Source organism: Heterocephalus glaber, unplaced genomic scaffold (assembly GCF_053883595.1).
Source record: "Heterocephalus glaber isolate CG9 unplaced genomic scaffold, H.glaber_assembly_v1.0 deba00001481, whole genome shotgun sequence".
NCBI classification, from domain to species: Eukaryota; Metazoa; Chordata; class Mammalia; order Rodentia; family Bathyergidae; genus Heterocephalus; species Heterocephalus glaber.
This window is the reverse complement of record NW_028258317.1, coordinates 24,390,751-24,415,938: the sequence shown is the minus strand read 5'-3', so window position 1 is coordinate 24,415,938 and position 25,188 is coordinate 24,390,751. Positions and strand designations below refer to the sequence as shown.

General features: G+C 36.5%; 1 protein-coding gene and 1 long non-coding RNA gene across 16 annotated transcripts in view; one reads left to right on the top strand and one right to left on the bottom strand.

Moving 5' to 3' along the window:
* Window positions 1–16,946, top strand: part of LOC110347744 (uncharacterized) — a 150,732-nt gene extending 133,786 nt beyond the window's left edge. The window contains exons 2-4 of the long non-coding RNA XR_002392533.2: window positions 11,772–11,857; window positions 13,707–13,822; window positions 16,776–16,946. This is a non-coding gene — a long non-coding RNA (uncharacterized LOC110347744). The remainder of the gene's footprint in view (window positions 1–11,771; window positions 11,858–13,706; window positions 13,823–16,775) is intronic.
* The window catches only part of Lingo2 (leucine rich repeat and Ig domain containing 2), a 1,224,968-nt gene continuing 1,213,596 nt past the window's right edge, over window positions 13,817–25,188 (bottom strand). For all 15 annotated transcript variants that reach the window (XM_087183798.1, XM_021252956.2, XM_021252954.2 and 12 more), the window contains one exon: window positions 13,817–18,940. In XM_087183798.1, the coding sequence (XP_087039924.1) occupies window positions 17,085–18,905 (1,821 nt within the window). In that variant the 5' untranslated portion in view covers window positions 18,906–18,940 and the 3' untranslated portion in view covers window positions 13,817–17,084. The remainder of the gene's footprint in view (window positions 18,941–25,188) is intronic.

Here is a 25,188-nt window from a genome sequence, read left to right as displayed (position 1 = left end):
CGATGCTCCCCTGTTAGAGAGGCTCCTGTGCACTGGAGGATGTCAGCAGCGTCCCTGGCCTCTGCCTACTAAATGCTGGTAGCACACCATCCCAGTGAGGAAACCAAAAATGTCTCAGACATTGCCAAATGTCCCCTACGGGCAAAGTCACCCCCTGTGGAGATCCACTGCTTTAGAAGGAGAGGGTTACTTTTGGGAAACCCGGGGTACAAACTCCCAGGCTTAGTTGTGGGTTTGGTCTGTCCTGATGAACGGCCTGTGTTCCGCAGCAGCTCCTCTTTTGCCTCCTCTTCCCCCACCATCCTGTAGTGTAAGGGCGCTGTCCCTGGGTCGCACCACCCCACAGGCACTGTGCTGCTCTTCTCCCCATGTTCCCCACCGGTCTGTGGGAGAGGGGTCGTCTGCCGATGCCTCCGCCGTGCCCGATGAGCCCCCGAGGCTTCCTGCAGCTTCACTTTGCAGAGATGCTGCCTTTATGAATCTTGAAAGAATTAAATAGACAGTAACAAAAGACCAGGCCCAGGGTTCCCTAACCTGTAAGTTACTGGCTGCAGAGACATCTGTCTTTAGAGGCGGGGGGAGTGACCTGACCAGCGGGGCCTCTTCAAGCCCTTTTTGTCATGGTCACCCCACTTGCTTGTAGTGACTGACTTGCCAGCACCTCGGGGGTCGTGTGCTGCTGTCTGGCCCTGGGTCAGTACATTCCAGTATCTGGCCTGTCCCAGGACTGGTTGTCCAGCTCTGTGGGTCTCTTATTATGTGGTAAGTGAGGATTGTTGTCCTCAGACTTACAGAGCGAATTGGGACATATTAACTGTGCTATCTTTGAAATAAAATGATAAATATTTTATCAATCCCAAATATCACTGAAATTTAAAGTGAGAATAAAAAGCTTAAACTTCAAGTCTGAGGCTACCGTGAGGTTCTAGTTTGGCCTTCACAGTATGGAGGCCTCTTCACCTGAACTCTTCACAGCCCAGATACCAAGGGAAAGAAGCTGGAGGGACCCAGGCCACTGTGCGGTTGAGGGGCAGCATGGCTGATCCCACCCTTCAGGAGGGGTGGGGCTGTGTCCTTTCACAGCTGAGGGGCACAGTGACTCTGCAGGGCCCACAAGCTTGATAAGAAGTCATCTCAGATTTATCTTAGTCGATGTAACAAATTACTTTTTAGATCCTGAAATTTATAATAAAAATACTTTACCTACCCTGATCACCAAGAAAAAAATATATATATACAGAAATAAATTCCACAAAAAGCAAGCAATTTATGGAAAATTTTTTATGTAGATAAGATCCTGTTCTTTGTGTATGAATAAGCTTCACTATGATGTTTCCTGTCTTTGTAGTTCATTCTCACATTCTTTTGGCATGCACTTACTGAGCATCTGCTATATACAGAGCTGTGTGTTAGGCATCCCTCACCATGGAGATGTGGGCTTTATACAGCTCACCATTGTAAGAATTTTCACAAAACTCAAGAGAGACTTTTATATATGACATTATCTTCTTTCCTTGAGGATATTTCAAAAAGTGAAACTGTCTACATAAGCCCAATCCCAAAGTTTTTCATTCTAGAGACAGCCTATTGTAAGGAGACATTTTTCCCAGGAAAACTGCTCCTTGGTAGCACAAGTGAGCTATTGACTTCCCACTGTTTTTGTCTGAACTCTCTTCCTCATTCTGTCTGTGGGCCTTTGGCCTGGCCCAGTTTCCCTTCACAAAGCTGAGGCACTAACCTTGTTTTCTACTTCAAAAAGTTGACAGAGGCTAGAAGAAGACATGGCTTGCTAATGACTTCCAGACAGAGAAATGCTAAGAAAAAGCTAATGGCTTGTCAACCTCCTTTCCCAGGTGTCTTGTGTAGTGCAGGATCTTCAGTGTCTGGCATTAAGCAACAGAGAGGATAATGTACAAAGCTGGCAAATATCAGCTCATTTATTTCTAATGCAAAGAAAGCACCCAAGAGTTTTCTAGATTTCTCCATATAACAACCCAACAACATGTGAAAATGTAAGGAATTTGAGAAGAGTACTATGTGTACAATAACTCTGACAAATGACAGTCTGCTGTGGCAAAATGACGAAGGTAAGAGGAACATAAATAATTCATGCTGCACTGTAAAGATTGTGAAAGTGCACAAGGACAACCAACCTTGTCTCTGCTTAACACATACACACATTTAATTGGAAATCTAAATAATATATTAAGTTTTCTGTGTTGGAATTACTCTATGCATGTTTATTTATCTGCCCCAGGATGAGGTGATTTCCAGTGGCGTGTTCAGATGGCTTTATTCAACGGCAGCAGGCCACCACTGTCAATCATGTTTCCTTTTGTGTTGATGGGGAGTTTTATCCTCTCAGGGGAGGTGGTTGACAATTGGGCTACAGTTGCTACACCATGTCCATCTGTATCACTAACCTTTGAGAAAAGTGAGCAGCCTCCCTCCCTCTCTCTCTCTCTCTCTCTCTCTCTCTCTCTCTCCTCCCCTTTCCTATCCCCCTCCCTCCCCCTTTCTCCACTACCCTTTCCTCCCTTCATAATTAGCAGAAATTTTCAGTTTTACTCAATGTTTCTAATTAGGCAAAGATTCTTCTGTGTTCCACTTATACCAATATTTAAAGCTTTTCTATAAGAAACTGAAATTCTACAGAGTGGACAGAAATGATTCCCTATAAAAAGCAAGTGTGGTTCCCTCTAACTAGAGGTGCAACCAAATTTTTATCTTTTACTTCAATTCCAGGAAAATCTCATTCTCATCAAGAAAACTATATCAGAAGAAAAGCAGACCATTCTGTTGTATTTGGATTATTTAACCAATTTGCCAAGGTGCTAAAAAGACTGGGCTTTATTATCATGAGTGTAGAAGGTTTTTGAAAGCAGGGAGAAGTTACAACCTTTTTTCTTGTGGTGGCTGTGATAGCAATCAAGAGATTATTTCAGGGAAAGAAAAATATCCCTTTGGCTTTTAAGATAGCCAATAAGCTTTTGTAAGCAGGCAACCAAAGATTACACTGTACTATCATTTAGGTCTTAATATTAAATTAAATTTGCATTTTCAAAGCATTCTTTGTTAGAACTATGTTAATAATAAGAGACTTTAGCTGAATGGATGTTATTGCAAAGGACACCAAAGTGATGAATACAGGATCTAGGACAGCTTTAATGAGAAAGAACAAATAAGAAATGAGCTGGGTGAAATGGTGCATACCTGTAATCCCAGCACTCAGGAGGCCGAGACAGGAGGATGGCTGTGAGTTCTAGGACAGCCTGAGCTACACAGTGAGCTCAAGGATAGCCTGAACTTCAAAATAAAAAAAATAGGAAACAAATTTCAACTATATAATAGCAAAGGGAGCTCTGGAAGCTGAATGGTGTATGTATAACACCAGTAATTAGAAGACTGGGCAGTGATTATGAGGTTTGACTCCTCTTAGGAAGTTTCAGAGTTGGGAAGCAGCTTGGCATAGTGGAAAGGGGATGAGTTTTGGGATTAGACAGACAGCTCTGGTTGAAAATCCTGTACAAGAAAGCTACCCTCTAGGGCTACTGGGAAGATTAATAGGCCTGCTTTTGTCAAGTGTCAAATATGTAGGTCCCCAGTAACTATTAGCTATTGTTGCCTTAGTTTGATATATAAATTTCAAAGAGGATCATATAAGCTAGTATGAGTAAGAGTGATTTTTAAAAATAAACTTTAGCCGGGGATTTAGCTCAGTGGTGCTGCCACCTGCCTTGGAAGGGGAAGGTCTTGAGTTTGATCCCTGGTACAAAAAAAAAACAACAAAAAACTTTAAAAGATAAAACTCTCATCATGGTCACTATAGAAGACTTTCTTAGGATACTTTTCTGAGCATCTGGGTAAGAGGATAGACAGGTTGTTTCTGCTTGGGAAGCAGAAGTTATTTTGTTGGCACTTCTAAGAATCTCTGGGATGCTTAATGGAGAGAATGTGTAGGGAAAAGAGGAGAAATAGATGAAAGGGGAAAAGGAGAAGAAGAAAGAGCGGGAGTAAGAATTGTCCTGGAGGTGATAGTAAAACATTTTACTATTCTGTTTTAAAATGTGTGTTATTTTGAAAAGACCAAAAGGTGTTCTACTATAATAATAAATATGATTGCCTTCAAAAGATGAGAGTATCAAAAAATTTTCCCCTGATCTTTTGTAGTTCCCAAAATTTCTGTTTTGAGGAAGCATATATTTTATAATTAGAAAAAATCAAATGTTATGGGATCTTTCTTAATTATTTGAATGTCGTATGTCTTTTCATGGCCCAAACATTACTTTGAAAAAGTGATTTTGAGCTAATGGTCAAATGTACCCAAATAGGATGTGAGGGCTTTAGAAATTCAATTTCCAGGCTCAGAAATTACCAAGACCAAGGTAAATCAGTACCCTTAACTCCTTTAATGTTTATGAAAGGCAAAGGACAGAGTGTTTCATATGAGGGAGGCAAGCTAAGTATACACAAGTCTAATCTTTGACAAAGCAAAGTCATTTTCTAAGGACCCTGACTTTTTCTCTGTGACTTTTCTCCAATTTCCAGAACTTTGATTTCAGGGTGTGAGGCAATCTTTGAGGAAGAGATATTAGATAGCATTTTGTTCCACTGGGAACCTTAGTATACGTGAGTACATTTGACAAATGCTGGCCTATCCCACTGGAGCTAACAGCCTCATTCTCTTCTGTCTGCTCACCAGTGAGAAAGGCTGTAGAACTTGTGGGCATCTTAAGTGACTTTTATTGACACAGTTATTTTTTTCAAACAGTCAGTTTGGGTTGCAACATTTCAATCCCTGGGGAACTTCAGCACTAGCAAACTGTCTCAGAAAATCAGTAAATTCTATGGTTCCTTTTAAGATAGAAACATATTAAGTTTTCCACGTCTTGCTCGTATGAATACATCTCCCTACATATTGACAATGGTGGAACTGCCCATGCATGTGAGCTCATGAAAAGAAGGGAAATACTGTTATATCAGATGGGATAGGGTTATAATTAAAGAAGGGTTTAATATGTTTGGGAGGAATGTCAGATAAGGGATGGGTGTTCTGGAAAGATGATAACGTTAAATGACAACAAAAAATTTAAGTGGTTAAGATTGTTGAGAAAGAGTAATATAGCTCTGGGGATATGTAGTAAGAAATCAAAGGACATGACTGTTTAAGGACTTTAGTGATATAGAATGAAAAGTCACATGTAATTACAGAAATTTAGTGACCCCTAGGCCAGAGTCTTGAAGAGTCATGAAGTAGCAAAGTAAGAAGATATAAAGAGGAATATTTGCTAGAATCATTTTCTATTCCATCTTTCCTTGGAATCTTTCCACCTTATATTGATTTCTCTTACTTGTCTTCTGAATGTATCATCTCTCAACTCTTGGTAGATAAAGGTAATATAATACTTTGATCAATGTGGAGAAACTAACTGCTATGGTCTGAATTGTGTTTCCCTAAATTTATACCCTAACCCCCAATGTGTATGGAAATAGGGCTGATAGTAGATAATTCAGGTTAAAAGAGGTCATAAGAATAGGATACTGATCTAATAGAATTGGTATCTTTATAAGAAGGGGAAGATTTCTGTGTGTGTGTGTGTGTGTGTGCATGTGTGCACTTGTATGTTCATGTACTGAGAAAAGATTATGTGAGGACACAGAGAAAGCCATGTACAACCTAAGAGAGAGTTCGTCTAGACACTGAGCATGTTGTACCTAGCTTTGGGACTCACTGGCCTTTAGCACCATGAGAAAATCAATTTCTTTTGCTGAAGCTATCAGTGTGCAGTATTTTGTTATGGCAGCCGGAGCTAAGACACTAACAGTGTTATGAGGTTTGATGGGAGGTAGTGGTTGTTTATCTGGGCAGAATGTTGGTCCCCAGGATTTTTTAAAACAATTAAGCTTGGTTTTAAAAATCTCATTTCTTACAGTTTCCTGACAGAAATCACATTTCTTGACAATTTCCCCATCATTTGTGGTGATATTTTACACACCCATATGTATGTGTGAGTGAAAGATAAATTACCTTATACCTTGAAAGGCCCATTTCTTCACACCCATTTATTTATCTCATGTAAGACCAGAGTCAGCCTTGAATGGAATAGTCAGAAAGGTGTATTCTTGATTTATCTCAACTCTAAATCTTGAACAGTTTTATTTTACTGCCCTCCCTCAAGCTTAGATATCCAAGGACTAAGATGCCAATGAATATAAGCTTCTATTATAATATATAATAATGAAAAGTAGTAATGAAATAAAAAATAATAGAAACATGAGTGTTGTTTTAGAACACTTAAAATACATTTTATAGGAAAGTATTTTATTTTTGTGTCTCAACAGATGGAATTCATAACCTTATTTTCTGATAAGACAATTCAAACATACAAATCAGTTACAACAATGTGGTTATCAGCTCCTCCCTCCCACCCCTATAATTTAAAGCAACTGACAGTTTCAAAAGACACCAAGACAATAGGGCTTAGTTAAACAATATGGCAGTTCAAATGGCCCTCTAAGAAAATAATTACAATAGTTCTTCAAAAGAAGTTTTCCTTTGAGCAAAACAGACTGAATGAAAAGAACCATCATGAAATGAAGATTATAGTTTCCCTTCCAATAAAAGGGAAAAGGGATGTATGTTAAAACAGTGGTATAGAAAACTGGGGAGTCAGACTGAAAACAACAGAAAGCCCTAGGTAAAAAAACCTTCTCCAATTTAAAATGCATCCCCTTGAAGATATCCATTCAAACTCTTGTTTCATATTGAAATGAATGTTTCCCCTACTCCTAGTGCCTGGAAGTGAATTATTTTTCTACGTTGTTAAAGTTAATAGTTTTTCCAAACTAGCATCTCTCAAGAAGAGATGAGAATGTTATTTTGTAGAAGTCAGTGATTTTAAAGATAAACCAGCCAACTGATGCCAGTATCATTTTAGTCTCTAGCCATAAAGGGAGGAAACATATCCTGGCAGACCTGTGGCTCCCAGGGTGGAGGGATTCATACCCACTGATTCCTTGTAGTCACTCTAAATTCTATAGCACCTTTAATATGTGTTCTCAATTCTATGTGTCGTTTCCTCATTCTTTTCACAGTATGCCTCACAGCACCCTTGTGAGGTAGGTAGTGTTATGGTCATTTTGCAAGATGGGGACGCAGAAATGTTCAGTAGCTTGCCCATAGAGAAACACGAATCCAGTGACAGAGCCTTGGGGACTCTTACTCTAGATCCCTGTCTTTTTAATACTTAACTATTCTGACTCCCTGAGAGTGGATCATTAAAGCGAGTAGGTCCTTAATGCCAGACTCACGCCTGGTCAGTTGGACATTAAGGGCCATTTCTAAACCACATGATTTGTATGATAGAATGAGAAATTGGTCATGAGCAATATGGAAGTCAAAAAGTTAATATGGATTAAAGTTTGAAGACATTTTGATGGCTTTACTGATGTGCTGTTAAGTCACTATGATCATGGATATTTAGTAGATATTACATGATTAAATAAAGGAATTAATGAATGGATGAAAGAGATTATGCTTGCATATGTGGAAAATTAAATTTTCTACAACTTTTAAAACAAAATCTAGAGAAATCTGATGGACAATTTTTTAATAAAAAATGATAAGGAAGTAGTTTCCTGAATTTTCTGTGGGTATTTGAGCTAATATTGACAGCATTTAAAAACATATAAATACAAAGACATTTAAAATGATTTTCAATATAGAATTTGTTACTTATTGGTTTGGAACCCAAACCAAGATTACTATGAGAGGCAGTGCAACATACAAACACCATCCATTTTCCTATACAATTAAAAATTCTCTTGTATATGCTTATTTGCTCTTTACCATTCACGTGAAAAACTTGGGCTCTACAGTTCTTATAAAATGCTATTTTGAAAAAATATTGAGCTACCTAAACAATGAACTACTTCTTTGCATTTACCAACCAGCAGACATTTTTCAGTTACTTTCCATTTCTTTGAACCTATTTTTCTTTTCTTTTCTTTTCTTTTTTTCATTCCAGAAGACTCAGGGCCCAAACCAGTGTTTTTATATTGAAGCCAAACCTATGTAATATCAGTAACTTTCTTCAAGCATTGCCATGAAGGGCTCTTGAGACTAGTCAAGTACAGGCAACTGGAATGCTGATATAGAAGAGTTTATATAGATCAGGATGGTGAAGCTGACTTGGTTGTCTCTTTGCATTACACAGTTGTTCTGGGCCCAGTGAAGTAATTCCCTAAAGGATGTTTGAGAAGATATATTGTGAGCCATAAGAATTCTGGATGCCATATAGTGTGTTTGTATGAGTGTGTGTTTAAAGAAATATTTGCTTAACTTTCATGAGCGCTCTGAATGTTTATAATGGATGTAACCTATTAGTCTTTTGTACATGTAGCTAATAGCCCTTGGCTAAATGAATAGGTTAGATGTAGTGAATAGCTTTTGTGCTGCAGTACCAGAATGTGCAATCTCTTGTGCTAAGGAATAACATGACTAGTGAGGCTGTGCTTTAAAAATATTTGCCTTAGAGGGAGATCTGGTAAATAGATTCATTTTCTAATATAAAAATAAAAATAATAAAATACAGTATAGATACAACTTTTGCAATCACATACAAGATTTAAGTCTTTCAATCAAAGAAGCAATCTATCTAGTAGCATGTTAGACTAGTAGACTCTCCTAGGGTTTTCAAATATCAGACACTGACTTCTGAATGACTGGGTTGTATTGTTTGTTTTCATTATTGGTGTTCAAGCAGAATAGCGAGAATCTTCAGATAGGCCATATATCTTCCTCTGCCATTTCTTCCTCATCTGTTTTATCGATATTACTCATAGTATAAAAGTATATTTGTGTGTGTGTATCTGGCATTAAAATACATGTACTATTTAGAGAGATTTATTGACATGTTCTGATTTATCAAGTTCAGGGTATTATGGAATGAAACAATGCCTGCATATCTATAACAAGGGTTTTCCGTCCCAGTCCAAGATTTTTTGTAGAGGGTCACAATTTTTGCATTAGTTATTTATAATAGTTGATGAAAGGCACTAGAGTGACAAGCCCTAGAACCCAATGTCTCAGATTTTCGACCAATCAGTAGTAGAAAACCAGGTGAATTTCTGCTGAGGTTTATCTGTCTTCTCCTTAATTTGGCTTTTTTGGACATGAATCTTTATGCCTTGTGTTTTGAGTCTGATGATAAGCTAATTAAGAATATAGGGTTATGTAATAGACTTATCTGCCCTAAATATAAATTATGGGTTCCTACCTACTCTCTTTGACTATGTCAAATGACAAATAACAGACAGCTAGGTATGCTCATGGAAGGAAAATGAGAAAAACAAGACACAAAAATGGAAACAGAAAAGTATGATGAACTTATAAATTTATGAAGTAACACATGGCCAGAAATTCTTTACAAATATGGAGTCAGGTTGCTGAGTTTTTTAATAATTTGATATCACTGAATTATCTCTTTCCCATTACTTATGAATAAGTCATAGTGTTGGAACCATCTTAACTCTGATCAACAAGTTTCCTGGATAAGCAAACCTGTGATATTAGTTGGCAAAGATGTGTATGCAATACATTCAGAACTATGTCTAAGGGAAATAGCTTTTGTTTTAGTCATACTAGTTTAGTGCTCACTGTCAGAGACCTGACTCCTGCTCAAGCAGCTCTGGTATTACCAAAACATTTTCAAGGAAAAGGAAATCTTCGTCTGGTGGCAAACTATCCATTCTGCAATTAAATAACAGCGCAGCAGTCTTTTCTGAATCTCTTGATAGCAGCCTCAGAATTTGTGTGTTTGCTGCTGCCTAGAGGTGAATCTCAGGTTTTCTTGTCATCTAACAAATACATCTTCCAGTCACCATTACTGTCAGCTTTGTGCTTCCACCTACACCTACATCCCCTTCACTGGAAGGCATTGGATGAATAGCAGGGGGAAAAGACAATGCGATAGCTGGTGACAGCTACCTGAGCACATCTCCCCAAAGCCCATTCCCTTAAATGCCCAAAAGGAAGAGGAGCATCTTCCCTCTCAGCAGGAAAACTGTACAGGAATAATTTTAAAATTTTCAATTCATTTCTTCTTTAACACTAGAGAACTTTTTCTCATTACAATGTTCTTGAAGACAATTTTTTTCTTTTTAATATTAATGTTCATTCCTTTCTACTTTATATGAGGTTTTGGATCATGAAAATCTGGCTGAGTGAAAACTAACACAAACTAAATGATGTTGTAGGTATGGCTTGCTGAACCCTTCCAAGTCAAATGAAATTGAGATCATTTTGTAAGTGAGAGAAGATTTATTTTCACTAAAGTAGAATATCTTTATAGTAGCATTGACAGTGCATAGATTTTAATATCCAGCAGGTCAAACCTGACCCCTTTGTGACTTTAAATGAAGAACCTGGTAGCCTGTCTCCTGCTTGCTTTCTGCATGGTCTCCACTCACTGCACCATTGGGACAGGAGTCCGCTGGATGGCCCCTTCAGACAGCTTTGTAGAATATTTCATCAATATAGTGCTAACACAACTTAACAACCTTCTGTTCCTCGTGAGGCTCATGTAACCTACTTTTCTCAGTAAGAAAATATTTTCCATATGACTCCAATTACCTTTTATTACATTTCATTTCTTAATAATAGCCCAATGGATTCAGCTGAGATGTCAGATGCTTAAGCCCTTTTTATCAGCAAAGCAAATGTGTTCTAACTTATTTTACATGTAAATAAGTTCACTTAATTTTACATGTTAAAAAAACATGCCCACACAATTACCCAATAATAACAGTCAATAAGATGTAAACCTAAATCAAGATAGTTTTATCTTTAGCATTAATTTTTTAAGAACAAAAGCAAGCTATCTGGCATTTTTAAGAAAAGTTTTGTTAAGATGTTGGTTAGTAACTTCCAATTGTGGAATACTCCCAGAGTGAGATTTTGATAAAGACAGTAAAGAAAAATACAGAGACACATTTTCTTTTCCCCTCCTGTTCAAAGTTATCAACTTTTAAAATAGTTACATTTTAAACACTTAAAAAATCAAACTACCCTCCCCCACATATTTATATATATATATAAACAATAGTTTTTAAAATTAAGATTTGGGGCATTCTACATCTAATGGATAAAACATGTGAAGACAACTGTCTTGCTCATCAAGTGACCCAGATGTGTATGATGCATCTAATTTTATCACCGAAGGAAGAGAGCATCCTTTCTTCCAGATGGCATCTAGTTTTCTCATGACTCAATTTCAATCTGGCACTGTCACAAAGATGTGTGTCTGAGTCAGTATGCAGCTGGACATACACTGTTGTTATAAGGAATGGGAGAAGTTTTTACAAACCTGAGTTAGTCTTCTGATTAATTTTTGTTGATTATAATTTGTAGATTTTATTGATTATATTGAAGTGTAGATTAAATCAATTCAGAATGGGAAGTGTGCAACAAAATGAAAAATAACATAGCAACAAAATTTCTGCTTTTTAAATTTTAAAAATATATTTGGTCCTGTTAGATCAAGTGTACAATCTGACCCATTTTGTGTGGCCAGGAGAGTTAACCATTTGCACTTTATTGGGATTAATATAGTTAACCAATCTAGAGAACATAAATTTGCATTTTTGTTATCTCCTAATGGCAATTTAGCATACTAAGGGTAGATCCTTCCTTTAAATGTGAAGTACTCTCTTGATTATGCCAGCTCTTTGTTTCATTCTGCTAAGGCTATAAATAAATCTTCCTATTTAAGGCTGGCATTATATCAACCCATCTGCTTCTGGAAGAGTAAAAAATCAGAATCATTCACCCTGCAGATTGCTTGTGATTATGTGAAAGGTAAGTCTTAACTTTTAAAGTGTTATATGAGATAGGTTGGAGGGTTTTTTTTTTTTTTTTACAAAAAGCAATTTCCAGTTTAACAGTTACCCAAGAATTTCTGAGTACCAATGAAAGCAGACTTATCCCTGGAGAATGCATTCATTCATAAGGCAAGACAGGAGCTCAGAGATGACAGTGGTAAATAGGCAGGAGAATCAAGGGCCGTTTCAATTGTGGCATCAGGAAAGAAGACAGGAATGGTGGGAATGACAAAGCTTTCATCTATGAGCTGTCTCAGAGGAGTTAGCACATGCTTCCCTCTATCCATGGTTTTGTTTTCATGGTTTCAGTTATTTGAGATCAACCTTGATCTGAAGATATTAAATGAATATTTTTTGTGGATGGGAGCGTGCATGAGAGTGCAGATTCATATAACTTATTACAGTATATTTTTATAAATGGTCTTTTTTATTATTAGTGCTCTTAGGCTCCTACTATGCTAAATTCATAAATTAAACTGCCAATAGGTTTACATGTATAGGGAAGAAGATAGCTATATATATGGTTTAATACTATCTGCGCTTTCAGGGATCCACTTAGGGTCTTGGAACATATCCCCTGAGGATAAGTGGAGCTACTGTAGCCCCTGCTGTTTTCTTCTTTCCTATTTAGGGGATTTTCCAAAGAGTTGTGGGTAGGTGATGGAGAAGAGGTATTTAAAGACCTTGGCAAACTGCAGGGAGAAGTCTGGGGCACATGTAAGCTTGTCCCCATCAGGTTCCAGTATTTGGAAAGAGGAACATCAACCCAGTTCTGTTTTGTAAAAATTAACCCTCTTACATACATCTTCTTAATATCTTTTGTTGTTGTTCCTGCCAACATTTTATCACAGGCCATCTGTCGAAAACCTCACACAAGGTGAGGAGTTTCCAGTCCCAAAGTTTTTTTTGACAAAATGTGCAGGTACATTTGCTGCTCCCAGAAAGGAATGATCAACTTCAGATTTCAAATCCTGTCATTAATTATTGATTTACAACATGATTTTCTTGGGTAAACCTTGCAAGCCTAGCCTTAATGGCCAATGGGCCCCATGTTTATTAGGTAAATTTAACGGAAGATCCCAGAAAATCAGCTCTCATTTCATCTTGCAGGTCTATATTGTGAGGCTTTCCTTTATCAGTAATCATACTTTTGCTGGAGTATAAATGAGCAGGCTCTTAGGCATGACTTTTGAAGGATAAAATAGAGTGTTACCAAGAGATTTATGTCAATTGTTTGCCAAAGTACCAAGAGAAACACCTTCTGTTGCCTACCAAAGTCTAAAGTCAGTAGTCAAATAATATGTAATTCCTCAAAATTTCTACACACAAAGCCAGAAGAACTCCAGAACTCTTCCATCAGAAAATATTAAAGGTTTTAGCCAAAAGGAATTGAATGGTGCTACTCAAGCCAATGGTATTAGTCAGTGGAAATAACCAGGCATATAATGTATTAGTCTAAAGGGGAATGGCAATTTCAGTGTTAAAGATAAGTCTTTACCTAAGTACCAGGTAGAATGAATGGCTTTGACCCAAAAGGTTTGTTATTGGTTCACATGCTTCAAAATTCAGTGGCATTCTCATGTGAGCTATAGGTGTCCAGAACATAGAAAAAGGGATAAAAACAGACCCAAATGAAAGTTTAAAAAGAGCATAATCCGATTCTTCTTCAGTTAGAAGATAACTGTAAAAATTAGAAATAAAGGACACAGACATAAAATTAAAATGGAACCCAGTGTCTCCCTCCAATCTCTTTAAATTCCTGATACATCTTTTTGCCAAGTCTTAGCCTTCGAAGGTGAAAATGATCTATTCATTTTCTTTCCTAGGAAGCCTGAAGACCCATTCTGTGTTGTTGGACAGTTTCTCAGCACAGCTCCTGAAGGTAAAACAAATGTCCTGATACAGAGATGAAGGGAGACCCTGAAAGCATAAGGTGATTTAGGTGGGCCTCTATTCAATTCCACTTCTCTAACATTTCATTCTCTCATTTGTACTTCTAATATAAAAATATATTTATCCCTACTCAAGTAATAGAAAGTGACAAAAGTCAAGTTTCAATGGAGGTGAGATTTAAATAATCCATTTATCAAGAGTCACAGAAGATTATAAGTTCTGGACTCTTGTGAGAACTGAGAACATAATATAAAAAGGAACCTAAGAATTACACCAATAGTGAGGATGTAGAAAATTAAATGTTTATCTGGTTACCTGTAAATTCATTACTGCAATCCTTTAGGCAGGAAGTAGCCAATTCTTCTGGAATTAGTCAATTTACTTTCATGGTCTGAACACTTATGAGGGTGATATATCCTACATATCCCCAATATATATACATTAAAGCCTAGTCCAAATATTATTTCTATAAGTTATATTGCATTTAGAAATATTTCAGAGGAGTACCATTCTATTTTAATGTTGGCCAGGTTGGATTTTATGGAACTCTAGTTTCTGAAGATATTAACAGTTAATCATGAACTGACCTGTTTCATGCTCAAATCAATTAGAGAAACTCCAGGGTAAAATTATTAAACAGGATTTTTTTTTTTTTGGTAGTACCAGGGATTGAACTCGGGTCCTTGCGCTTGCACAGCAGGCAGCAAAACCACTGAGCTAAATCCCTGGCCCTAAACAGGATTCTTGTTACAATATTTTTCGGAGAATTTACCAGGTATATATAGACTTTGAACCTTTGAGGGATGGTTATAGAATGTTACATTTGCCCAACCTATTGGTTAGTGTGACTCTGGGAAAATGCTTAGCAACAGCTAAACTATTTTATAGATCAGTGTATGGAAACCTATAGAGTGCAGTCTCTCTTCTTCAAGTGGAATAACATCTAAATCTTTTAACCAAATCTTTTTATGGATAAGTTAACTTTAATGCAATTTCATTTCACTCAGGTGTTGTTAGTCAACTCAATTTGACAGAAAATTCCAGTTGCAAAGATTTTTCATTAATTGCTCAGTTCCATTGATTGTTCACATATGCTGTCTCTGACAGTTAAATACTTGATGTATATGGTGTTGCAAAATTAAAATGAATTAGTTTTTGTGTTAGATGATTCCTTCCACCTTTTTTCTTCTTTTTTAATTTGGAAAGACCTATTTGATTTGCACTTGCATTGGGACTTTGATAGAATGTATAACATTGCTTGATTTGTATTATTAGATATAAAAGGTTACACATAGTAACATAATTTCTAGAAGATCTATGATAGTTACCAGGAAAGTCAAATGAAGTATTACTCAAACAGGAAATTCTTCAGTCTTTTTCAAGGAAGAAATAAGTTTAACTGTGTTGCTATCAAATTGCCAAAATGATTTTTATACTTGTCACTTTTTTATTGGGGTCAGTTTTATTTTACTAAACTTTCTTGAAATTTCAAATATTAAAAAAGGCAGCTTTTTGAAAGTCAGACCCCCAATCTGGCAGGCACATCAAGAAGGAAATCCCAGAAACCTTCTTTAGCTTACATCCAATACAAAAATGGGGACACTTTTCAAGTCTCTCTCAAACTATGAAAAATAGAGAAACGTCTTATTTATGCTAATTAAATCTATGATATTTCACAAATACAGTTCATAGTCAATGCTGTGTAAGATTATATGAATATATACTTTGAAAGCCATTTCATCCACATTTGGCCAAACTGAATCTTTATACCACATCACTGGTAGTCATGTCATGATGAATTAAAAGAAAACCTGAATGTTTAATTTTGACTACCAGTCATTAATATCAACTAAATTTCATAAATTCCTTGGGTAGGGGAGTAAAAGAATCACCACAATTTCCCATATTTATGGAGCTATAGTCTTAATTTTTCCTCAGTGAGGTAAAAATCAGTAGTTTTTACTTTGCCTAATAGTTTCTTACCTCTTTAAAAGAAAAACAGATTCCTCTAATTTACATAAGATAATTTAAAAAATAAAACCAGATATCCACTTGATAAGGAGGCAGGAAGAAACCTTGATGCTGTCTATTGAAGGTAGCACCAAGCATACATTATTGTAATAGAGAACGTCAGAGTGGCAGTAGCTGGATTTTCCTTTAACTGGCAGTAATCTAATCTTCAGATAACTATCACACTTTAAACACATCCTTAGTTGCATTTCCATCATGTTAAACATGGATCATCTTGGTTTATGTTGGCATTTTAAAAGAAATTCTCTTAATTCAGAGAGCTTTTGAACAACAAAATTATTGATCTTAGCTACTGGTGAATTTTACCCAATGGTTATATATAATCACCTCCTATTTTCTATAACTCACTCATAGTGACTGGTGAAAAAAATCAGGGGTGGTTAAACTGGGTTATTTTCATTACAAACACCTACCTTGCACTTTACAGGGACATCTAGCGGCACACCTCCTTCAGGAGAAATCAAGGGCTGTGTTACAGTAAATTGGTCCAGTGTGATATTACAAGTATAAAAAATATTCCATTCTGTATCAAAACTAGGCACATGCCTTTATTTATGGTAACAGAAGTTAACAGAGTTGAGGAGTTTTGCCTCGGGTCCTGTTTCTTGGCATCCTACACCAGACATACATATCTCTCAACACATCTCTGCCCATTACTCCAGGGATCTAGTCTCAAGCTGATCTGTAGGTAAAGGAAGGTGAAATCACACTTGGATCTATAGTGGTGAGTAACTAAAAGCACAACCTCTCATTCATATTGCTTTAAAACATATACAGCATATATGTTAAAAAAGAAAAGAATATATTGATCTCTTTTTGGTGCTGATCCAACAGTATGGTATGATGCAAGGCTTTAACAAATGATAATCATAGATACAAAATTTTCTGTAGAGTATGTTTTAGACAAATGTGTCTTTAATATGTAAATCCTACACTGTAGGTTGTTCTTATTTTTTCTTTTGTTTTTGCAGTGGTAGAAAATGCTGAATAATTGTCCATGAGCATGAGCCAAAGGTTCAGGTTCATTACTGAGATCCCCAGAATGCCAGTATTTGCAATGCAAACAATTAGTATCCCACTGTGTGAAGGGCTCTGACACATGCCTGCCTGCCTGCCTCTACATGGAGAGTCTCCATAAGAAGTCCTCCTGCTTCCATGGACCCTGCTTTGACACAGGGGCAGCTTCATGAAGCTGCCTCTCAGCCTAGTGATTTATTGTGCCAGATCGTCTTACTGATTACCAACAATAACACAGAGACAGTAGTGAAAGTGGTAGACCCTCAAATCATTTTCATGTTGAACCTCCTGGGTCCAGCCACCTCCCCTTCCACAACAGCACCATTGTTTTTTCGGGGCACATATTCAAGGTCAATGCTGTTTTTGTGCTTGCCTTTCCCTCGGCTCCACACAAAAAGGAGGAGAAAACAAAATAAAACCACTCCCAGGAATGTGAAACAGCCCATGGCTGTAGATACCAGTATTGTTTTAAGGTCCAGGGAAAAAGTATTAGCATTGGTGCCATTGGAAATAGTGTCATTGGAGTCCGTCATGTACATAGGGGTCCTATTTGCGTATAGGAAGCGATCTGAAGTGAATCCTTTCACAGTTAAGGAGGCTGTGAAGGTGTCATTCCCAGCAGCATTGCTAGCGATGCAAACATACATCCCACTGTCTTGATCCTGGGCAAAGCGGATTTCCAAGGTGCCATCACCCAACACGGTGGCTCTGCCGTTGGACTTGGTGGTGATAAAACGCCTTCTAGGTGTCACCCAGGAAATCACAGGCTGTGGGTCTCCATCAGCACTGCATTCAAGCTGGACTGTCTGCCCTTCATCCACAAGCATGTGCTGCAACTTCTTTTCACGGATTTTGGGTTTTTTGCAGGTAAAGTAAAAAGAAAGGGCAGTGCTATGAAAATCCTTGAATGATCTCTCACGGATGGTGTCTGGGCCAGCACACATGGGTTGCTGGCCACCAAACTGCAGGGTGGGCTGTCTCTGCAGGATCCAGAGGAGACGACAGTCACAGGTCAATGGATTATTATTAATGCTCAAGACCTCCAAAGCTCGAGGGTAGGAGAAGACATTCTCTTCCAAAGTTTCCAGCAGGTTCTGAGACACATTGAGCACACGCAGAAAGCGGAGCCCTTGGAATGAGTGAGGTTCAATGGTGCGGAGCTGGGCTCCCACTATATGAAGCTCTTGAAGGCGGATCAGATCAGAGAACATGCCTGCTTCAATAGTGCTGATGGGATTGTAGGAGAGGTTAAGGTGGGTCAGGTATACAAGGTGTTTAAAGGCAAGGAAGGGTACAGTGGATAGGTTAGTGTTAGTGATTGACAGGGATGTGAGATTGAGACCATAGAGGCTATTGGCAGGCATTATATCCAGTAAAGGCCAGTAATCAATCTCTAAGTGTTTCAGGTGGAATAATCTTTTAAAGGCATACACGGGCATATTGTTGATATTAAGATGCTTCAGGTGCAGGCTGATGAGGCTGCGGAGGTGGGAGAGGGCTTCTGTTGGCACCGCTGTTAAATTGCATTTCTCCAGGGTGAGTTGTTCCAAGCTAAGTAGCCCACTGAAGGCCCTGTGTGATATGTAAACCAAATCATTGTCTCCCACTTCTAGAGACTTCAGATTATGCAGATCCTGAAACATGTAGTCCAGTAAAATAACAATCTTATTCTCACTAATGTCAAGCTTGGTAAGGTTGGACAGCCCCGTGAATACTCCTAAAGGGACCAACTTCAAGCGATTGCCCTTTAGGCGGAGGCAACGCAGGTTAAAGAGATTGTTAAATGCTCCTGGTTCCACATTGGCGATGATGTTGTCACTTAAGTCTATCTCTTCCAGTAGAGGGTATGATATAAATTCTTCAGGGTTGACGCTTTTCAGCCTGTTTTTGCTGAGGTCCAAGATCTTGGTCTCGATGGGAATGCCCTCTGGGATGGCAATCAAACGCCTTCTGTGGCAGCTAACAGATTTGTTCTGGGCAGAGCACTCACAGCGGGCAGGGCAGCCAATGGTGGATCCCATGAAGATCAACAGCACAGCCAGACCCAGGAATGGCTGCCAGCATGACACGGCCGTGTGAAGCATGACTCCACTTCTTGGTCTACACCTTGGTCACGGGCCTGCACAGGAGTGGTAAAGAAGGAAGAGAAGTTGAGTTAGGTGACAGATGTGTAAAGAGGCATAAGTAAGGCAGCAATGGAAAAGAAGCTGGACCTGGTAGTAATCATGTCTGGGTTTGTACCTGAGGGTTCCTGTTACTACCTACGTGATTTTGGACAAGTTGTTTTACCTTTCTGCACTATGGAGTTCTTGGCTATAAAATAAAGACAATGGAGGGACTAATTATAATAGCTTCATAGAGCTATCATGTCAAATTCAGGGTTTGACAACTATAAAGAGGCAAATTAAGGGTCTGACACAGACTGTGAGGCAAAACAGCATACATTTCACACACAAAAGGCTGTTTTGAATTTGAATGTGAGAAACAGAGGTCAATGGCTAAGAGGAAACCAGTTTTGTGCGAATGAGTGTGTGTGCTCTATCTCTGTCTGGGAGATCACCCTTCATTCAAAATGAAGCTAATAGAAGTTCCATTCAACATCAAGCCCTTGATTCAATAGTTATATCCAATTGAAAATGTTGAGATTTTTTTATATAGATATTCTAATAAAGAACTTTCACTTTTGAGAAACACCTTTGTCAGACTTGGGGGAATTTTGATTTATGAAGGTATTTTCTTATTTATGACAAGCAAATATTTGCCTGTACTGTTTCCCTGTATTGTTTTTGTGTTTCTTTTAGGGATAAGGCAGAATTAAGGGACTATCATGGCTGTGGTGAACATGCTTCCTACGTGATTTTGTGTTACGTTCTAACCCTTGTCATTACTGAATATTTAAGGGAAAAAACTTTCAGTAATAATGGGTAAGCTGTCATTTTTTCATATTCAAATCAACTAGATCTGTTAAAGTGAAATTAAGTAGATACAAAATAAGTTTGGAAATAAGTATGTCTTTCATGTTTAAAGGAGATACTGAATTTATCGCTCAACTGAATTATAAAAGATATGTCACTGAACTGTTTCTCAATCTGAATTTTCCAGGATTACATTCATATTTCATGAAAGGTTAAATACTTTGAAACAATATTTTTAGATAAAAAGGTATTTGATAAATTTCAGCATTCACTCCTGAACTATAAAAGAAAAATTAGTAATTTCATCAGTATTTACACATATGAAATGTGATAAAAATACAGTAAATACTATCTAAGTAAAATATTTACTACAGGAAAAAGACATTACTATCACTCTTCATCACCACATTTTTTGATCATACCATGTAGCTATGTCTGTATCTACGGCTATATATCTAAACAAAGTTATGCATGTAAATAACAAGTATAATCAAACTTAATGATGAATCACTAAAGCATTAGAAGTATCCTCTCAAACTGGAGAAACAAGAAAAGATTCAGAAAGTGTTAGCCAAATAAATTAGACAGGAATATAAACTATAACTGAGTTATAATTGGAAAATATGTGGCAAAGCTATCATTATTTATAGGTCAAATTAATATCTTGCATAAAATCCAACTGAGCTAAAATGAAAAACTATTAGAACAAATAGAAAAAATTAGCATGCTAAAAAATATAATTTACTTATATATAAAAGTCACATAGAAAATTTTGTAAACTTTCAGTCAACATCATTTCTGAAAAATATGAAATTTTATAAAATAACAAATACATAGAACTAATATAACACCTATTAAATCCTACTGAGGCACCAAAATACAGTTATATAGAGGGATATACTATAGACAGATTAAATATTATATGAACATTCTCAAAAAACAAAGAATAAAACTTTTAAACTTGAAAAATTATTTCTAAGGTTGAAATAATTGAACAAATATACAGATGTATGAAACAAATTTTAGTTTTATTTTGATTTCTCAGAGCTAATAGTTGTCACATTCTGTATTTCTTAAGTTTGTTCTGGTTTGTCTATAACATAGGAAAACTGGAAATGTGTAATAGAGCTCAGTTATATAAACTATGATATGATGATACAATAAAATGCCATGTGGGCAATGTACCATAGAATTATGTTTGGAAAAACATGCACATGAGAATAAGCAGAAACATTTTTTTCTTTTGGTACTGGGGATCAAACTCGGGTCCTTGCGCTTGCACAGCAGGCGGCGAAACCACTGAGCTAAATCCCTGGCCCTGAAACATTTAAAAAAATGATAAAATGTTTTATTGTATATTTAAATATGAGATGCAAAAGTATAATAAAACTATGATATTGACACAAAAATATATAGGTAACAAAGAGTAAGAAATAGCATCTAGATATACTTGAAAATTCTGTTATGTTAAAGTAATAAGGAAAATATAAATAATTGGGTAGATATTTAGTCAAAAAAGCTGCACTTCACATCCACCCCTTCTAATAAAATATATTCTAGATGAATTAAGAATTAAAACGAAAAAGTACTAGAAGAAAATTCAATAATATATTAGAGCTGAGAAGCACTTTCTATGATCAAAGCTAAAAACTATGAAGAAAACTAATCATTTCTGTTGTACTTAAAAATATTGCTATAACAGGAAAATATGACACACCCACATATACACACAAGTAATTGCTAACCTGGAGAATGTATTTTAAAATCATATGACAGATAATGGATTAAAGACAGTAATAAGCAGCTGTTATGTCAAAAGGAAGACAATGCATGTACTAAAAACTAGAAATAGCTAATATATGAAAAGGTGATCAACTTCAGTTACACAATAGAGGTAAACAGTTTTTGCCTGTCAGATTGAGAAAACTCAATTATTTTCAGCCCAGTTTAAGGGTAGAAATATATCTATGTGCTGACATAAGAAATATAAATTGGTACAACCTTCAGGATTGATAGGTCTAATTTAAATAATTCAAGTTTAATATGTTCATCCTTTAGATCAAAAATTTTCAACTTCTAGAAATGAATCATTAAGAAAAGGTATAATAGATAATGTGAAATAGGAAGAAAAGGGGAAGGAGAAGTGGGAGGGGTTTGGAATTAATATGAGGAAATGGAAACAAAGTCTTTGTAAATAGGGAGGGGTGGAGGGGTTGAAGGGAGGGCAGGGGAATGGGGAAAAAATAAGAACCAAGATGGATTATGTAAAGGTACAAATTTCCAATGATGAATGTAATATTGTATATCTAAAATGTACCAATTAATAAAAAAAGTAATTGAATAAACATGTATATTTGGTACTGATTTGTCTACAATAGAGGAAAACTGAAAAATTACAATAAGAGTTCAGTTATGTAAATTAGGCTCTAGCCATACAATAAAATACAAGGTAGCCAATATACTATAAAATTTACATAGGAAGATGAAATTATGATGTATACTCTCATTTGTGTGTACAAATGTACATAAATATGTATAAAATTATGTTATTGGGTAGCAATACATTTAGTATTTATAAGAAACATCTTTACCCAAAGTGATCGTATCATTCAACATTCTAACTGGCAATGAATGAATGTTTCAGGGGCTCTACTACCCTCCAACATGAATATTGTCAGTCTTTTATGATAGCCATTCTAGTGAGTATATAATATCATCCCAACAACTAGTGATGGCAAATATCTTTTTGTGTTTATCATCTAGTTACACAGATTTTTTGTTAAATCTGATATTTAGTATATTTTGCTTTTAATTGGTTTGTATTTTATTATGGAGATGTAAAAATTATGTATATATTCTAAATACCAAATCTTTATTAGATATATGTATAGTGATCATTTTCTGCTAATTTTTGTTTTATCTTCTCATCCCCCCTGCCTTTAGTTTTAGTAATGGGAATTGAATCCAGGGTCTTCACACTGAGCTGCACCTCAGCCTTTTTCTTTTTCTTTGAGATAAGGCCTTGCTAAGTTGCTCAGGTTGGGCTTGAACTCACTATCCACCTGACTTAGCTTTCCAGAGTGCTGGAATTACAGGTTTGCACCAACACATCAGGCTATCTTTTCAATTTTGTTTTTGGTACCAGGGATCAAACTTCGGTCCTTGTGCTTGCGAGGCAGGCGGAGGAACCACTGAGCTAAATCCCTGGCCCTCTTTCAGTTTCTTATTGGTGTGCTTTAAAGACCAGAGGTTTTAAAACCTGATTAAGTCCACTTCAATATTTTTCCTTTTTATGATTTACACTTTTGTGTTCCATCCAAGATCTTTCCCTATGCTAATGTAGTGAAGATTTTCCTGTATGTGTTCTGAAAATTTTATAGTTCTATAATTTATATTTAGGTCTATGATCGTATGACAATCAACCTGGATGGTCAACTTGATTGGCTTGAGGGTACCTATGGGGATTAATAAAGCTCATGTCTGTGTAGGTCATAAATGCATGGCCTTTGGCACTGAACCTTGTCCCTGATTCCTTCCTTTCTGGCTCTGCTCCTCAGCTTTGCTTCCCAGCAATGAGACAGCTGACTGATATAGATCCATTTTGAATAAATTTTTGTGTATGATATGAGGCAGACAGAGATTTGTTCTCTCTGATAGCTATTTAGTTTTTCAAGTGTTATTTCTTAAAAAGACTTGTCTCTCTATTGCAGTACCCTGGGACATTTGTCTAAAATCAGCTGACCATATACAAGTATGTATGTGCCTATTCGTGGATTCTATTTGGCTTCATCAATTTATATATCTGTCCTTTCACCAAAACTATTTTGGTTACTGTAGCTATTTATAGTAAGTTTAAGTCTTGAAATCAGATATTAGTCCTCCAGGTTTTATCTTCTTTTCACAGAATTTTTGGCTCTTATAATTCATTTGAATTTCCATATATATTTTAGTATCAGCTTGTTATTTTCTGAAAAAAAGATTGAGATACTCGTAATAATTGTGTTGATAATATACAGATTGGTGGAGAATTGATAGTGCAATAACATTTGAGTTTTCCTATCTAGAAGGTGGTATTCCCTTCATTCATTTAGATGTTCTTTAATTTTCTTCAGCAAATGTTCTTTCATTCATAATTTTAATTTTTCTCTTTCAATTTTTATACTGTTCTGTATCTTTTTGTATATGATAATACCACTAATGCAGTGTTGAAGTTCTGAGAGTTGTCTTCTTTACTTAGTTTTTACACTCAGAGGAAAATCAGTTTTGTGTAAGATTTTTTTCTAAAATATTTGATGGAAATTATCATTGAAACCGAGTTCAGAAATTTCTTCTTGGGGATATTTTGAAGTACAAATTCATTTCCTTAACAGATATTGAAATATTTAAATTTTCTATTTCCTTTCATGTCTGTTTTGGTAACTTTTTCAAGGAAGTTTTCTATTTCCTCTGAGCCAGTACTGGAGAACTTATGGCATACGTGCCACACTGCCCACACTCAGCCCTCTCTGTTGGCATGTGAGCCAACTCAGCTTTTCTAAATGCTCCATATTCAGGTTTAATTTCTTTGTTGACACTTTGCAATTTCTTTGTTTGGCTTGCAGGTTAGGTATTTAGTCTCTAAAGGTTTACCATCATGGATCTAATCCATCATATTGATTAATCTGAAGTTGTCCTAAAATTCCCTCATTATTCTTTTAATGTTTGTAAGATTTAGAAGTCATCACTTTCATTTCTGACCTGGTGGGTTATACTTTTTTTTCCTTGATAAGTCTAGCTAGAATTTTTTCAATTTTATCAAACTTTTAAAGGAGCTATTGCTTATATTGATTTTCTCTGTTGTGTGTCCTTTTGTTCTTATCCTCATTTCTGAACTTCTATTTACTTTGGGTTTAGTTTGGTTTCTTTTTTAAATTTAAATTTTTTTTTTTTTAAGTTTCCTTAAGTAGAACCTTAGATCAATGATTTTGGACCTTTCTTCTCTAAGTTTTAAAAATTATAACCAATCTATATTGGCTTAGATCTAGAATGTCTTCCAAAAGTCACATGTGTTCAGTGGTAGGGTTTCTGGAAGGTGATCAGATCATAGGGGCACGATATCACCAGTGGTTTAATCTATTGATGAGTTCATAGCTAAATGTGCTATTAGGAGGTGGGGCCTTGCTGGAGGAGTTGGGTCACTGGGGGGCTCCCCTTTGCCCTGGAGCTTCCATATTTCTGTGCTTCTGGCTTCCATGGCTTTTCCCCACCATGCTCCTTCACCAGGATATTTGTACCTTGGAGCTGGCTGACCATGGACTATTACCTCTGAAATCACAAGCCAAAATTAACTTCTCTTCTGTTAAGTTATAGGTGCTTTTAGTACCAGCAACAGGGAAGCTGAACCCTTCACCCTTACATACACATATTGCTTTAGCTGCATTTTATAAAGTTTGTGTCTTTAAAAATTTCATTC